Source organism: Bubalus bubalis, chromosome 11 (genome assembly GCF_019923935.1).
Source record: "Bubalus bubalis isolate 160015118507 breed Murrah chromosome 11, NDDB_SH_1, whole genome shotgun sequence".
Lineage (NCBI taxonomy): Eukaryota > Metazoa > Chordata > Mammalia > Artiodactyla > Bovidae > Bubalus > Bubalus bubalis.
This window is the reverse complement of record NC_059167.1, coordinates 79,595,672-79,613,267: the sequence shown is the minus strand read 5'-3', so window position 1 is coordinate 79,613,267 and position 17,596 is coordinate 79,595,672. Positions and strand designations below refer to the sequence as shown.

At 39.5% G+C, this 17,596-nt stretch overlaps 1 gene segment (V, D, J or C); it reads right to left on the bottom strand.

Annotated features, from left to right (window-relative positions):
- Window positions 1–349: 349 nt before the first annotated feature.
- LOC123328146 lies at window positions 350–1,259 on the bottom strand. The segment is given in 3 exon segments: window positions 350–750; window positions 961–1,053; window positions 1,172–1,259. Coding segments are annotated over 2 exon segments (453 nt in total).
- Window positions 1,260–17,596: the final 16,337 nt, after the last annotated feature.

Genomic DNA, 17,596 nt, shown 5'->3' with positions numbered 1-17,596 from the left:
AAAAAAAAGACTTCTGCATTTATGTTTTTCCATTATTTTCTAAAACAATGAATATCAAACACCTTGAATAACTACATGGGGAAAGAGCAAAATGTACTAGGAACTATGATGGAGTATCTCAGTTATCATATTAAAATATTGTCATATACAAAAGCATCATAATGCCAATTCCAGTGAGTAAAGTTATGGTACAAAACTAGAATACAATGAGAAGATTGAAAAATATTTCAGTCATTCAGACCAAACTTGTCTTTAATTTCCCTTCAGAATCAACTGTTTTCAGAATTATGAAAAGACTTCCCTAATCAATCAAACCTTCTACACTGTTACTTTTAATCCTCATCTACAGCTAGAGAGGTAACAGAATGTCTGTGCCCTGCAGCCTCAGCTCTCCAAGAGGCACTGCCGGGGCCCCAGCAGGTTTGGGCACAGGCTGCAGGTGCCTGGGGAGCACTGTGTGCTCAACTGCACAGAGGTAGGTGGCTGAGTCGCTGGGCTCGGAGTCTCTGATACGCAGGGAGGCATGCTTGTTGGTTTCATTGGACTGCGCTGTAAATTTTCCTTCCTCTTTGTCTTTGTTGACATACACGTACAGCAGAAACTCAGGGCCTTTCCCAGGGTACTGTCTGTACCATGCGAAGTACTGAGAATTGCTGTCAGAATAAGTGCAGCCGAGAGAGGCGGTGTCTCCCTCTGGGACGGGCAGAGACGCAGGACTCTGCTCTACTGTGTTCTGCTGGCTGCTCACCGCTGTGCAAAGAGACAGTGAACGGTCAGTCAGAGAAGGTGGGTTAGGTAGTGATGCTTCCTCTCCAGAATTCAAGTTATCTTTTCACAGGCCTCCCACCTCTACCATCCCTTATTTAAGGGAAATAGTGTTCATGTTTCTCCATGAGCCTAGAAGGGACAGTGACTCCAACTAGTGTATTTTATGGTCCCATAGAAATGCCCCAAACTTACAGATCAACTGAAGCCACAGGATCACTAATAAAACTCTTGAGGATTTCATCATTCTTTCCTCCTCTGATTCACTGAGGATTCAAATTTTAAGCCCTAAAAAAAAAAAAAAAAAAAAAAAAAAAGAGTTGAGCTCAGACATTTCAATTCTTCTGCTTTAGAAATCATAAAAAGAGCCTGTTCTATCAAAGACAAAAGAGACTTTTTTCATTACCCATGCAACACACCACCGAGCTCCTCCTCTCTCCTCCCACTTTGCCCCGCTCTCTCTCTCTCTCTCTCTCTCTCTCTCTCTCTCTCTCTCTCACTCTCTCTTTCTCTTACACACACACACAGAGGAAGGAATACATTAGCAGGGTTCCTGAGAAGACACTGCCATCTTGTGGACTCAAGACTCTGATCAAAGAAATATTTGAAGCATAGATCCTTACTATGGGAACTGATGAAAATAAAAATTTGCCACTTTAGTTAAATTAAAAATATGAGAAGCATATAGCCCAAGTCAATGTGTGTGGGGATAGAGTGATGTCTACATGTGTGTTTTACATCAAATGGCAACGCTTGTCTGATTAGAAGCAGTTTTATCAAATGGCCACTGTCTCACACTGAAAAACCAGTCCTAAGATATTCTAGTGATAGAAATCTGGGCGAGGCTCTCATGATTCAGGGGATCTGTGTAGCTTTCCTTCATATCAGGCCAACACTTCCTATGTTATTTTCCCAATTCTATTTTTAAAGAAATCTAATCTAACTCAAAAGAATCCTCTTAAGACACAATGACCCAAAATCTAACTGAACAAACATGTTTCCAGCTCACAACTTGGGCACATTTTTAACAAAGTCAAGGACTTAATTCTTAATTCCATTTTGTACCAGTGCATATCTGTGAGGAATCATCGCTTACTTGCGCTGATGGTAGTAGTAGATGGACCAGCCTTCAGTACCTAGAGTGTAAATAGAACCCGAAGGACGTGTTCATGAGTCTAACCCCTCTTCTTATACACAGCCCTGGCATCTCAGGATTAATCTCCAAAGTTATGGGTCTGGTATCAGTCTCTCTAACAAGCTTCCCTGGTGGCTCAGTGGTAAAGTATCTGCCTGCCAATGCAAAACATGCAAGTTCAATCCCTGGGTCGAGAAGATTCCCCAGGAGAAGGAAATGGCAAGCCACTCCAGTATTCTTCCCTGGAAAATCCCGTGGAGAGAGGATCCTGGCAAGGCTATAGTCCATGGGGTTGCAAAAGAGTCAGACATGACTTAGCAACTACACAAGAAAAGCAACAATCACTCTCTGCCTTTCTACTGTACCCTAACCAGCAAACCAGGTTTATCAGAGGGCTACTATGCAATAAGCTTAACTGAGTCTAACGGAAAAAGAAGCACAGACAAGTACTGTTCCTTCTCACTTCGCCTCCTGCCTCACGCCCTTGAAGAAGCTAGTGGCTAGAGACCAGCAATGCAGCAGGTCCCTTTCTGCTCAAGAACTAGGTAAACAGTATCCATCAAAGATGGACTGGTCAGGTCCTCCCTATTCCCACCGATGACTATGTAGGAAGTAGGATGAGGGAAAAGATGCTAACGGTGAGATCCTTTTCTTTAAGAGAACATTGCTTTTGACAAAACTCGCACAGCTATTTCTCACTCTCCTCCCCTTCTGGGAATCCTATTATACTTATGTCAGAAAATTTGACAATGTCCCCCAGGTCCTTTAGTCTCAGTTCATTTTTCTTCATTCTTTTTCCTTTCTGCTCTCTGACTGGACAATTTCAATTAGCCTATCTTCAAGTTTTTCTCCTGCCTATCCAAACCTACTGTTGAATTTTTCTTAGAAAATGTTCTCTGTGTAACAATTTCTCTGCTGTGAGAGAGTGCTGAGTTATGTGACATAGACAAGCCCTTTGCTTTAGTCCTTGAGGGAGCCATGAGACAGGTTAAAGCAGTGAGGCTCTGCTCTTTCATGACAAAGAGCTCTTCCCCCTCCACCACCAGAACCCACACTGGGGATGCAGGCAGCTATCTAAAAACTGTCATGGATCCAGTGATGGAAAGATGAAGCAAGGGTGAGTGAAAACACCACAGGGCTTTACTGCCAGGCATCCGTTTCCTTCTACTTATGTGTTTGCTCGGCTGCTGCACAGCTCTCTGTGGTGTTTGCCTCTATATACAGGTAAATGTGCTAAAGTTTCCTGTCTTTCTAAGCTGTCCTCTTCCTGGACATTTGGCTGCAGAGAGGAGACTTTTCATGGCGTTTTTTGTCAACATCTGTTGGCATTTCCAGGTTCCTGGCTTCTCCAGGACTCACTTGGGTTACATGAGGCAAAAGGAAGCTCAGGGAACTCACTGCTCTATCATTCCTGAAGCCCCAAGCTTCTAAGCTAGTCTGGCTTCTTCTCTCCAAATTCTTATGTTTTTCTTTTACATGTGGTCCAGGGTTTCTAATTGTCCTTAACAGGTTGAGTAGAAAAAAAAAAAAAAATACACCTACTACAGCTTGTCAGAAGTCGAAAGAAAGCATGATGCTTCCTTCTTTCCCTGAAGAGTGAACCTCTGACCAGCTTGGCTAGTCCACCTTCTTGGCAGTAGGCAAGTCAAAATGGTGTTAAAATTATTTAATTTTTGTTCAGCCACCTAGATTCTCCTGTTGAATAAATACGGTCCTAGATTGTGAAGATAACTGTGGTTTACTTGAATACACTGCTCTAAGAATTCCTTTAAATGGCCCAGTAGGCCCAAGGTGGTGAATATAAGTGATCTCTGTAAACGGTGTGTAAATGCCCTATTCCTCTTGCTCCTTATCATTCTATATAAAAGTTTTGAGTGTGATTAGGAAATGACTAGGAAACATGGCAAAGTTATAGCTACTAGAATGATCATGCCAATTTTGTGTTAGTGGAAAAGGAGCAACAACCCTGGTACTAGAGAAGGGAACACCTTAGACCCTGGAAAGTTGTATTTGTTGGAAGGGAAGATTGTTCATGCTCTCTTTGTATCCTAGACCCAGTACTGCAGCCTAAGCAGAACAACCATATGGTCTGTGAAAACAGAAAAATTGGTATGAATATGGCTTGTCCTGGACTGTTCTTCTGTGCCTGATGTCATCAACGGAAGCTGTTCAACATGGATTCCCAATCCCCTATGTGTACAAACCTATAAATGAACACAACTTTATTTGAATATGGCGGATTCAAATGCATATGCTTTTGTGTCTGCCCATCTTGAATTATGCCTCATGAATGACACTGCTCATATAACTTACTAAGTGATGTAATGATTCTAATCAAGTTTAACAATAAATTTAAAACTGGACCAATCTGTCTCCCTTGGAGTTATATGTTTGTTTTTGGGAAGAAAGAACATCTCTCCATTGGGAAGGATGGTTGATCTTTGGTCCCTTTTTAGAAATTAAACCAAAGACCAGTGTGTCCAATTCCCTTGCATGGGTCATAATGAATATTATACTACGTCCAAGCTGTTTATATCCTGGAACTTACTCACAGTTGACTGAATCTGGGATCCTAGGAGACACGATTGAGCTTAATCATGCAGACAGGTCTCATCCTGCTGTACAAATTTCTGCTCACAGTTGCTATTTATTCACTAAGCTGTGTTCAGCTCTTTTGGACTGTAGCCTGCTAGGCTCCTCTGTCCATGAGATTTTCCAGGTGAGAATACTGGAATGGGTCGCCATTTTCTGCTGCAGGGTATCTTCCCAACCCAGGGATCAAATCATTGTTTCCTGCATCTTCTGGGTTGCAGGCAGATTCTTTACCACTGAGCCACAAGGGAAGCCCTGCTAATAGTGGATTTAATCAAATGTTGTTACAGAAAAATCAAATAGATTTAATCTCAGTCTTTGTCATTCAGAGAAATAAGAACAGTGGATGGAGTGGCAAACTCTCAAGAAAATTTTCTAGAAACGAATACAATTTGGAACCATGAAGTGAATGTTGTTGAAAGAAGTTCACTGTGAGTCTCTTATACTTCTACATGATGTTCTGAGTTTACCAACAACGTAAGGTCATTACCACTCAACCTGAACCATTTCTCAGAGTTGTGCTTGCAGCATGTAACCTTAATGCGTGGGGTAATGTCTTCTCTGAGACAAAGAGTGAGCTTGCTTACTGCTTGGTGAAAATAGCAATGAATTCCCCAAGCTCGCTATTTATCAGCTGTGACACAATCCCATCACATGCATAGCATCCATTTACACCCCTTAAATCACCATGAGAGACTTATGGACAAAGGCAACTGAAGCAAATATGCTAGTGTTCATGCTGCTTGCTGTGTCCTAAGTAGTAGTATCCTTCATCTCTGACACAGGATTTGTGACTTTACTGATAGCACCAAAGAAACAACAAGCTATTATCCTGTAAGAGAGTAAGATCTGCTGCTGCTGCTGCTAAGTTGCATCAGTCGTGTCCGACTCTGTGCGACCCCATAGATGGCAGCCCACCAGGCTCCGCCATCCCTGGGATTCTCCAGGCAAGAACACTGGAGTGGGTTGCCATTTCCTTCTCCAATGCATGCAAGTGAAAAGTGAAATTAAGTCGCTCAGTCGTGTCCGATTCTTCGAGACCCCATGGACTGCAGCCTACCAGGCTCCTCCACCCATGGGATTTTCCAGGCGAGAGTACTGGAGTGGGTTGCCATTGCCTTCTTCAAAGTAAGATCAAGACCTGACAAAACCCTCTCTGCCACCTTTAGAGATACTATAATAAATACTTGAATTACTTTTGAGAAAAATGTTTCCCCAAACTGGTCTAAAATGAATCTTTTCTGAAGGATATTCTTTATAGCCTCACATGGGCCTTAACTATTATTTCTAATGAAATGCTTTAGGAATTCTCTTACAGACTGTAATGAAATAAAGACTCCTGGGAAATTAGTGTTACACCCTCAAATGACTATTAATCATGTGATGAACCTAATACCAGTACACAATCAAAAGTAGAATAAAAATGAACCAGCCCTCTGACCATAATTATGATCTCTAATCAAAGCTTTAAAAAAAAAAACTTATCTCCTACAAAATGTTTCTACCAAGGCTAATTATTTGGATATGTTTCCTGAGACTTTCTCTTGCAGTAATTTGAAATCAAATTTTGACATGTGCTCATAATTTTTGACTTGAAATTCCTTTTATATTTTCCAAAGTCTTTGGGACATGTCTTTTTTTTTTTTTTTTTCTCTTTTACATATTTCACTGCAGGGTTTCTAGCTTTCATGTCGACCCGATTCATTGAGATTACACCTGATAAAGTGAAGTCAGTTGACTGAGGACAGACTGAGACCCTGTGTGGATCTAATTATTTAACAGAGCCTACTGAGCAAAGGAAGGCTGGAACCTGAGTCTTCAAGTAAGAGCAGAGATAACTGAATTATACCACATAAGAACCAATGAGAACATACATGTAGTTAAGAGCTTCAAGGGTGGAAATGACAAGAAGGGAAAAGGAAAGCAAAGAGGGAGAAGGTCCATGCAACATTTATTTAGTAGATATTTATCAACTGACTACTATGGGCCAGTCACTGTTCTAGACACTAAGAGTAGAGCCCATGAGCAGAACACACAACAATACTGACCTCACAGAACTTATAATCTAACTGGAGTTACTAGCAATGAATATATTGACATGTCAATCAAAAATATGCCTGCTCATTATGGTTATTACCATTGGGAAATGACCAGGGTGTTTGATACAGAGTTAAGAAAGGGTTTGTGGATGGCTACACTAGTCAGGAAGTTCAGCAAATGTCAGAAGGTTTTCTCTACAGTAGTGATATTTGGAGAAGAAAATAGAAACCCACTCTAGTATTCTTGCCTGGAAAATCCCATGGACAGAGAAGCCTGGCGAACTACAGTCCCTGGGGTCACAAAAGAGTTGGACACCAATTAGTGACCAAACATAAACAAGTGATATTTGATATCCCCTTCTCCTCCTGAGGCCTGGAGGATGAAAATCGGTCAGGCTCACCAAGATTGGGGGCGGGGGCGGGGGGCAGGAATTGCAGACAAATGAAAGAATAAGACCCAACGTGGGACAAGAGGTGACAAGTTTAGAAAACTGAAAGATCAGCATGGTGACTGCACAGAGAGTCAGGGAAGAGAGTTATGAATGAAGATTGAAGGGCCAGGTGGGATTCACATTGTGCAGAATCTTGTATACCATAGCCAAGTGTTTGTATTTTATTCTAGAGGCAATAGAAATCTACTGAAGCATTTAGGCAGGTGGCAACAACTTTGATTTAAAATAAAAAAATCACTGTTGCTACCAGTTAGATTAGTGCTTCTCAAATTTGAAAGTGGTAGAATCACCTGGGGATTTGTTAAAATGAAGATTCAAATTCAGTAGATTTGGAGTCGATCCTGGGATTCTGCACAAGTTCTAATATTGCTGGTCTATATTTTGAATATAAAAACTCTGGGTAATAGAGAGAAAAGAGACAAGTTATAAGGTAACCTAGATCAGAACAGTGCTTTCCAAATTTTGTTTAATACATCTTATTTTATGAAAAGAACATTTCAATTCAGTCACTCAGTCGTGTCCAACTCTTTGCAACTCCATGGACTGCAGCACGCCAGGCTTCCCTGTCCATCACCAACTTCCAAAACTTACTCAAACTCATGTCTATAGAGTCAGTGATGCCATCCAATCATCTCATCCTCTGTCATCATCCCCTTCTCCTCTTGCCTTCAGTTTTTTCAGCATCAGGATCTTTTCCAATGAGTCAGTTCTTCACATCAGGTGGCCAAAGTATTGGAGCTTCAATTTCAACATCAACCTTCCAATGCATATTCAGGACTGATTTCCTTCAGGATTGACTGGTTTGATATCCTTGCTGTCCAAGGGACTCTCAAGAGTCTTCTCTAACACCACAGTTCAAAAACATCAATTCTTCAGCACTTAGCTTTCTTTATAGTTCAACTCTCACATCCATACATGACTACTGGAAGAACCATACTTTTGACTAGATGGAACTTTCTCAGTAAAGTAATGTCTCTGCTTTTAAATATGCTGTCTAGGTTTGTGATAGCTTTGAAGCATCTTTTAATTTCATGGCTGCAGTCAGCATCTGCAGTGCTTTTGGAGCCCAAGAAGGTAAAATCTATCACCGTTTCCACTGTTTCCTCATCTATTTCCCATCTGCCATGAAGATCAGATGCCATGATCTTAATTTTTTGAATGTTGGGTTTTAAGCCAGCTTTTTTCACTTTTATGAAAATATATTAGTTCTTATTCTCTGTGAGGTACTCTGATGTTTTCTAATCTTATTTTTTATTACAAAATGTGTAATGACAAAAACCTTACTGATTAAAATAAAAGGAAATTAAAACTGAAATTTTTCACTTAGTAAAATGAAAACTAATTTAAAGTAGTAATATCCTGACTTGGTATAGTATTGGAAAGTCAGCAGCTTCATGGGTTGCTGTTGAAGCCATAGCTTGGTGAAAAATTTCTTCATGGAAACCAAACATTTAATGTCATGTTTTTTCCCTTATCCAAGCAATTTCACTACAACTTTAATGATGTTTGTTCATAAAAATATTGTCTATAATACTGTATAATTGGAAGAATACCAAATAGTGATTAGTTTTTAAAATACATCTAAATAATGGAAATTAGCCAATCATTTAGAATTATGCCTTTAGGGGAGGAGTTAAGATGGCAGAGGAGTAGGACGGGGAGAACACTTTCTCCCCCACAAATTCATCAAAAGAACATTTAAATGCCGAGTAAATTCCAAAGAACAACTTCTGAATGCCGGCAGAGGACATCAGGCACCCAGAAAAGCAACCCAAGTCTTCTAAAGGAGGTAGGAAAAAATATAAAAGACAAAAAAAAAGACAAAAGAGGGAGGGACAGAGTTCCATCCTGGGAAGGGAGTCTTAAAAAGAGAGAAGTTTCCAAACACCAGGAAACACTCTCACTGGTGAATCTGTGCCAAGCCTTGGAAGCACAGAGGGCAACATAACAGGGAGGAAAAATAAATAAACAATTAAAACCTGCAGATTACGAGCCCTACAGTAACTCCCCCAGCAGAGAAGCAGCGCAGACGCCTGCACACGCCACTAGCAAGCAGGGGCTGGGAAGGGAGCTGTGGCACGGGATGCATCGCTTAGAGTAAGGATCTGGCCTGAATACCCTGAGCGCTATCTGAGTGAAATAATTCAGACTAGCAAACCAGACTGTGGGATATCTACCACGCGAAAAGCCAGCCATAACCTAAGACACCGCCAGGCCCACGCACGGTACAAAGGACTGAACAGAGATAGCCAGCTGCAGACCATCCCCCTCTGGTGACAGGCAGCCAGAGCCAGTAGGGGGCAATCACAGCCCCAGAGAGACATTATCTATAAAACTGTAAGCAGGCTTCTTTGCTAACTAAAACTTCTTGGGGGTCTGGACAGTCAACATCCACCTGAGAAGGTGTATCGGTTGTACACCTAGATAACCAAGCGGCGGGGAGGCAATAAGTCGCAGCGACCACGCTCGCCAAACACCTCATCACCTGAGCTGCTCAGACCTGGGAAGGACACAAAACGCAGGCCCAACCTAGTCTGCGCCTCTGGGGACTACCTGAGTGCCTGAACCTGAGCGGCTTGGACCTGGGAGGTGCAAGCAGCCCAGGGCTGGCCTCGGATGGCTCCCAGCGGAGCAACCTAGAGCCTGAGCAGTGTGGACAGGGAGGGCACACGCGCCATAAGCGGGGGCAGACCCAATGTGGCTGAGGCACTGCAAGTACACGCCAGTGTTATTTGTTTGCAGCGTCCCTCCCTCCCCACAGCGCGACTGAACAAGTGAGCCTAAAAAAAAAAAAAAGTGTCTACCACTGTCCCCTTTGTGTCAGGGCAGAAACCAGACACTGAAGAGACCAGCAAACAGAAGAAGCTATAACAGAGGGAACCGCCTTGGAAGCTACAGGCAATAGATTAAAACCCTGTGGTTAGTACCGACTACATAGGAAGGGGCCTATAGATCTTGAGAAATATAAGTCGGACCAAGGAACTAGCTGAAAATGAACTGACCCCACAATACCAACAACAAAACCAGAGAAAGTCCTAGATATATTTTTACTATTTTTACGATCATTCTTTCTTTCTTTTTTTTTAATTTTTTAAAAAAAATTAAGTCCTCTATTATTCCTTTAATTTTCACTTTTATAACCTACTATTAATTTGCAAAAAAAAAAAGACCCTATTTTTTTAAAGCAAACTTCATATATATAGTTTTTATAATTTTTGTGACCTTGTTTTTTTTTTTCTTATTCTTCTTTTCTTTAATATTGTGTTTTTGAAATTCCAAACACTACTCTAGATTTTTAATTTTAGCTTTTTGGTATTTGTTATCAATTTTGACCCTATTTTTTTTATTATAATTTTTGTGACTTTTTTCCCCTCTCTTTATTTCTCTTCTTCTTTTATATAACATTGTATATCTGAAATTCCAAATTCTACTCTAGATTTTTAATTTATGCTTTTTGGTATTTGTTATCAATTTTGTACCTATATTTTCTTTATAAGTTTTGCAACTTTTTTTTTTCTCTCTTTCTTTTCCTTCTTCTTTTCTTTAATATTGTATTTTTGAAATTCCAAACTCTACTCTAGATTTTTAATTTTTGCTTTTATGTATTTGTTACCAATTTTGTACCTTTAAGAACCCGATCTTCAGGACCCATTTTCCACTAGGGAGCGAGATTACTGGCTTGACTGCTCTCTCTCCCTTTCGACTCTCCTTTTTCTCCACCAGGTCGCCTGTGTCTCCTCCCTAACCACTCTCTACTCTACCCAACTCTATGAATTTCTGTGTGTTCCAGAGGGTGGAGAACACTTAGGGAACTGATTACTGGCTGGATCTGCCTCCCTCCTTTTCATTCCCCCCTTTTATCTTTCTGGCCACCTCTGTCTCCTTCCTCCTTCTTCTTTTCTATGTATAACTGCGTGAACATCTCTGAGCAGTCCAGTTGTGGAGTGCACATAAGGAAGTGATTACTGGCTAGCCCACTCTCTCCTCTATTGATTCAATCTCATCTCATTCGGGTCACCTCTAACTCCCTCCTCCCTCTTCTCTTCTCCATGTAACGCTGTGAACCTCTCTGGGTGACCCTCACGGTGGAGAAACTTTTCTTCCTTAACATAGATGTTTTATCAATGGAGCTGTATAGAAGGAGAAGTTTTGAAACTACTGTAAAAATAAGACTGATAACTGGAAGCAGGAGGCTTAAGGTCAAACCCTGACTCCAGGGAACGCCTGACTCCAAGGAACATTAATTGACAGGAGCTCATCAAATGCCTCCATACCCACACTGAAACCAAGCACCACACAAGGGCCAACAAGTTCCAGGGCAAGACATACCAAGCAAATTCTCCAGCAACAAGGAACACAGCCCTGAGCTCCAATATACAGGCTGCCCAAAGTCACCCCAAAACCATAGACATCTCATAACTCATTACTGGACATTTCATTGCACTCCAGAGAGAAGAAATCCAGCTCCACCCACCAGAACACCGATACAAGCTTCCCTAACCAAGAAACCTTGACAAGCCACCTGTACAAACCCACACACAGCGAGGAAACGTCACAATAAAGAGAACTCCACAAACTGCCAGAATACAGAAAAGACACACAAAACTCAGCAATTTAAACAAGATGAATAGACAGAGGAATGCCCAGCAGATAAAAGAACAGGATATATGCCCACCAAACCAAACAAAAGAGGAAGAGATAGGGAATCTACCTGATAAAGAATTCCAAATAATGATAGCGAAATTGATCCAAAATCTTAGAATCAAAATGAAATCACAGATAAATAGCCTGGAGACAAGGATTGAGAAGATGCAAGAAAGGTTTAACAAGGACCTAGAAGAAATAAAAAAGAGTCAATATATAATGAATAATGCAATAAATGAAATAAAAAACAACTGGGGCCAACAAATAGTTGAATAACAGAAGTAGAAGATAGGATTAGTGAATTAGAAGATAGAATGGCAGAAATAAATGAATCAGAGAGGAAAAAAGAAAAATGCATTAAAAGAAATGAGGACAATCTCAGAGACCTCCAGGACAATATTAAACGCTACAACATTCGAATCATAGGGGTCCCAGAAGAAGAAGACAAAAAGAAAGACCATGAGAAAATACTCGAGGAGATAATAGTTGAAAACTTCCCTGAAATGGGGAAGGAAATAATCACTCAAATCCAAGAAACCCAGAGAGTCCCAAACAGGATAAACCCAAGGCGAAACACCCCAAGACACATATTAATCAAATTAACAAAGATCAAACACAAAGAACAAATACTAAAAACAGCAAGGGGAAAACAACAAATAACACACAAGGGAATTCCCATAAGGATAACAGCTGATCTTTCAATAGAAACTCTTCAAGCCAGGAGGGAATGGCAAGACATACTTAAAGTGATGAAAGAAAATAACCTACAGCCCAGATTACTGTATCCAGCAAGGATCTCATTCCAATAAGAAGGAGAAATCAAAAGCTTTACAGACAAGCAAAAGCTGAGAGAATTCAGCACCACCAAACCAGCTCTCCAACAAATACTAAAGGATCTTCTCTGGATAGGAAACACAAAAGGGGTGTATAAACTCAAACCCAAAACAATAAAGTAAATGGCAACGGGATCATACTTATCAATAATTACCTTGAACATAAATGGGTTGAATGCCCCAACCAAAAGACAAAGACTGGCTGAATGGATACAAAAACAAGACCCCTACATATGCTGTCTACAAGAGACCCACCTCAAAACAGGGGACACATACAGACTGAAAGTGAAGGGCTGGAAAAAGATTTTCCATGCAAATAGGGACCAAAAGAAAGCAGGAGTAGCAATACTCATATCAGATAAAATAGACTTTAAAACAAAGGCTGTGAAAAGAGACAAAGATGGTCACTACATAACGATCAAAGGATCAATCCAAGAAGAAGATATAACAATTATAAATATATATGCACCCAACACGGGAGTGCTGCAATATGTAAACAAATGCTAACAAGTATGAAAGGAGAAATTAACAATAGCACAATAATAGTGGGAGACTTTAATACCCCACTCACACCTATGGATAGATCAACTAAACAGAAAATTAACAAGGAAACACAAACTTTAAACGATACAATAGACCAGTTAGACCTAATTGATATCTATAGGACATTTCATCCCCCAAAAATGAATTTCACCTTTTTCTCAAGTGCACATGGAACCTTCTCCAGGATAGATCACATCCTAGGCCATAAATCTAGCATTGGTAAATTCAAAAAATTTGAAATCATTCCAAGCATCTTCTCTGACCACAATGCAGTAAGATTAGATCTCAATTACAGGAGAAAAACTATTAAAAATTCCAACATATGGAGGCTGAACAACACACTGCTGAATAACCAACAAATCAGAGAAGAAATCAAAAAAGAAATAAAAATTTGCATAAAAATTAATGAAAATTAAAACACAGTAACCCAAAACCTGTGGGACACTTTAAAAGCAGTCCTAAGGGGAAAGTTCATAGTAATACAGGCATACCTCAAGAAAAAAGAAAAAAGTCAAATAAATAACCTAATTCTACACGTAAAGCAACTAGAAAAGGAAGAAATGAAGAACCCCAGGGTTAGTAGAAGGAAAGAAAACTTAAAAATTAGGGCAGTAATAAATGCAAAACAAACAAAAGAGACCATAGCAAAAATCAACAAAGCCAAAAGCTGGTTCTTTGAAAGGATAAATAAAATTTACAAACCATTAGCCAGACTCATCAAGAAAAAAGGGAGAAAAATCAAATCAGTAAAATTAGAAATGAAAATGTAGAGATCACAACAGACAACACAGAAATACAAAGGATCATAAGAGACTACTATCAACAATTATATGCCAATAAAGTGGACAATGTGGAAGAAATGGACAAATTCTTAGAAAAGTACAACTTTCCAAAACTGGGCCAGGAAGAAATAGAAAATCTTAACAGACCCACCACAAGCTTGGAAATTGAAACTATAATCAAAAATCTTCCAGCAAACAAAAGCCCAGGTCCAGACGGCTTCACAGCTGAATTCTACCAAAAATTTAGAGAAGAGCTAACACCTTTCCTGCTCAAACTCTTCCAGAAAATTGCAGAGGAAGGTAAACTTCCAAACTCATTTTTTGAGGCCACCATCACCCTAATACCAAAACCTGACAAAGATCCCACAAAAAAGAAAACTACAGGCCAATATCACTGATGAACATAGATGCAAAAATCCCTAACAAAATTCTAGCATTCAGAATCCAACAACACATCAAAAAGATCATACACCATGACCAAGTGGGCTTTATCCCAGGGATGCAAGGATTCTTCAATATCCGCAAATCAATCAATGTAATACACCACATTAACAAATTGAAAAATAAAAACCATATGATTATCTCAATAGATGCAGAGAAAGCCTTTGACAAAATTCAACATCCATTTATGATCAAAACACTCCAGAAAGCAGGAATAGAAGGAACATACCTCAACATAATAAAAGCTATATATGACAAACCCACAGCAAACATTATCCTCAATGGTGAAAAATTGAAAGCATTTGCTCTAAAGTCAGGAACAAAACAAGGGTGCCCACTTTCACCATTACTATTCAACATAGTTTTGGAAGTTTTGGCCACAGCAATCAGAACAGAAAAAGAAATAAAAGGAATCCAAATTGGAAAAGTGGAGTAAAACTCTCACTCTCTGCAGATGACATGATCCTCTACGTAGAAAACCCTAAAGACTCCACCAGAAAATTACTAGAACTAATCAATGATTATAGTGAAGTTGCAGGATATAAAATCAACACACAGAAATCCCTTGCATTCCTATACACTAATAATGAGAAAACAGAAAGAGAAATTAAGGAAACAATTCCATTCACCATTGCAACGGAAAGAATAAAATACTTAGGAATATATCTACCTAAAGAAACTAAAGACCTATATATAGAAAACTATAAAACACTGGTGAAAGAAATCAAAGAGGACACTAATAGATGGAGAAATATACCATGTTCATGGATTGGAAGAATCAATATAGTGAAAATGAGTATACTACCCAAAGCAATTTATAGATTCAATGCAATCCCTATCAAGCTACCAACGGTATTTTTCACAGAGCTAGAACAAATAATTTCACAATTTGTATGGAAATACAAAAAACCTCGAATAGCCAAAGCTATCTTGAGAAAGAAGAATGGAACTGGAGGAATCAACCTAACTGACTTCAGGTTCTACTACAAAGTGACAGTCATCAAGACAATATGGTACTGGCATAAAGACAGAAATAGAGATCAATGGAACAAAATAGAAAGCCCAGAGATAAATCCATGCACATAAGGACACCTTATCTTTGACAAAGGAGGCAAGAATATACAATGGATTAAAGACAATCTCTTCAACAAGTGGTGCTGGGAAAACTGGTCAACCACTTGAAAAAGAATGAAACTAGAGCACTTTCTAACACCATACACAAAAATAAACTCAAAATGGATTAAAGATCTAAATGTAAGACCAGAAACTATAAAACTCTTAGAGGCGAACAGGCAAAGCACTCTCTGACATACATCACAGCAGGATCCTCTATGACCCACCTCCCAGAATATTGGAAATAAAAGCAAAAATAAACAAATGGGACCTAATTAACCTTAAAAGCTTCTGTACAACAAAGGAAACTATAAGCAAGGTGAAAAGACAGCCTTCAGAATGGGAGAAAATAATAGCAAATGAAGCAACTGACAAGCAACCCAGTGTCAAAAATATACAAGTAACTCCTACAGCTCAATTCCAGAAAAACAAATGACCCAATCAAAAAATGGGCCAAAGAGCTAGACATTTCTCCAAAGAAGACATACAGATGGCTAACAAACACATGAAAAGATGCTCAACATCACTCATTGTCAGAGAAATGCAAATCAAAACCACTATGAGGTACCATTTCACGCCAGTCAGAATGGCTGCGATCCAAAAGTCTACAAGCAATAAATGCTGGAGAGGTTGTAGAGAAAAGGGAACCCTCTTACACTGTTGGTGGGAAGGCAAACTAGTACAGCCATTATGGAGAACAGTGTGGAGATTCCTTAAAAACCTGGAAATAGAACTGCCTTATGATCCAGCAATCCCACTGCTGGGCATACATACTGAGGAATCCAGAATTGAAAGAGACACATGTACCCCAATGTCCATTGCAGCACTGTTTTTAATAGCCAGGACATGGAAGCAACCTAGATGTCCATCAGCAGACGCATGGATAAGAAAGCTGAGGCACATATACACAATGGAGTATTACTCAGCCATTAAAAAGAATACATTTGAATCAGTTCTAATGAGGTGGATGAAACTGGAGCCTATTATACAGAGTGAAGTAAGCCAGAAAGAAAAACACCAATACAGTATACTAATGAATATATATGGAATTTAGAAAGATGGTAACAATAACCCTGTATACGAGACAGCAAAAGAGACACTGATGTATAGAACAGTCCTTTGGACTCTGTGGGAGAGGGAGAGGGTGGGATGATTTGGGAGAATGGCATTGAAATGCATATAATATCATATATGAAACGAGTCACCAGTCCAGGTCCGTTGCACAATACTGGATGCTCGGGGCTGGTGCACTGGAACAACCCGGAGGGATGGTATGGGGAGGGAGGAGGGAGGAAGGTTCAGGATGGGGAACACATGTATACCTGTGGCAGATTCATTTTGATATTTGGCAAAACCAATACAATATTGTAAAGTTTAAATATAAAATAACATTAAAAATAAATAAATAAATAAAATTATGCCTTTAACATATGTTTTCTGACATGGAAATATCTACAATGTTGAGAAAAACAAATATGTTAATAAATTCCAGGTATATTATAGTCCCCTCTCAAAGAAAAATATAGCTGTATAATACATGCATCAAAATTTCTGAAAACTGGTGAAAGTCATAAACTTTATGTCATGAAATTATGGGAGTGTCCTCTTTTTAAATGTGTTTATATCTTCTAATTTGTTTAAAATTAATATATATAATTAAGTAATAAAATTTTAGCTTAATTTAAATTTAAAATACTACACTCCTTCCTTCAAACTCTGGATCCATTTTTTATCTTTAGTGGAAGAAACAATTGACAAAAGGTCAGAGTGTCTGAGCTCTGTTCACAGCTTCCATTTTGCTATAAGTCATGCTTTAAGTGGTCATTCAAATCCCGTAAATCTTAATTCTTTAACGTATTAAATGAAGGGCATGGACTGAATCAGTATTTCATAAAGTTTGATTGATGCAAGAGATCATGGTAGGCAGTACATAAAAGAAAATTGTAATTGTTACAGATAAGGTATTATTTTAATCTGTAATATGTTCAGTTCAGTTCAATTCAGTTCAGTTGCTCAGTCATGTCGGACTCTTTGCGACCCCATGAATCGCAGCACGCCAGGCCTCCCTGTCCATCACCAACTCCTGGATTTCACCCAGACTCACATCCATCGATTCAGTGATGCCATCCAGCCATCTCATCCTCTGTCGTCCCCTTCTCCTCCTGCCCTCAATCCCTCCCAGCATCAGAGTCTTTTCCAATGAGTCAACTCTTCACATGAGGTGGCCAAAGTACTGGAGTTTCAGCTTTAGCATCAT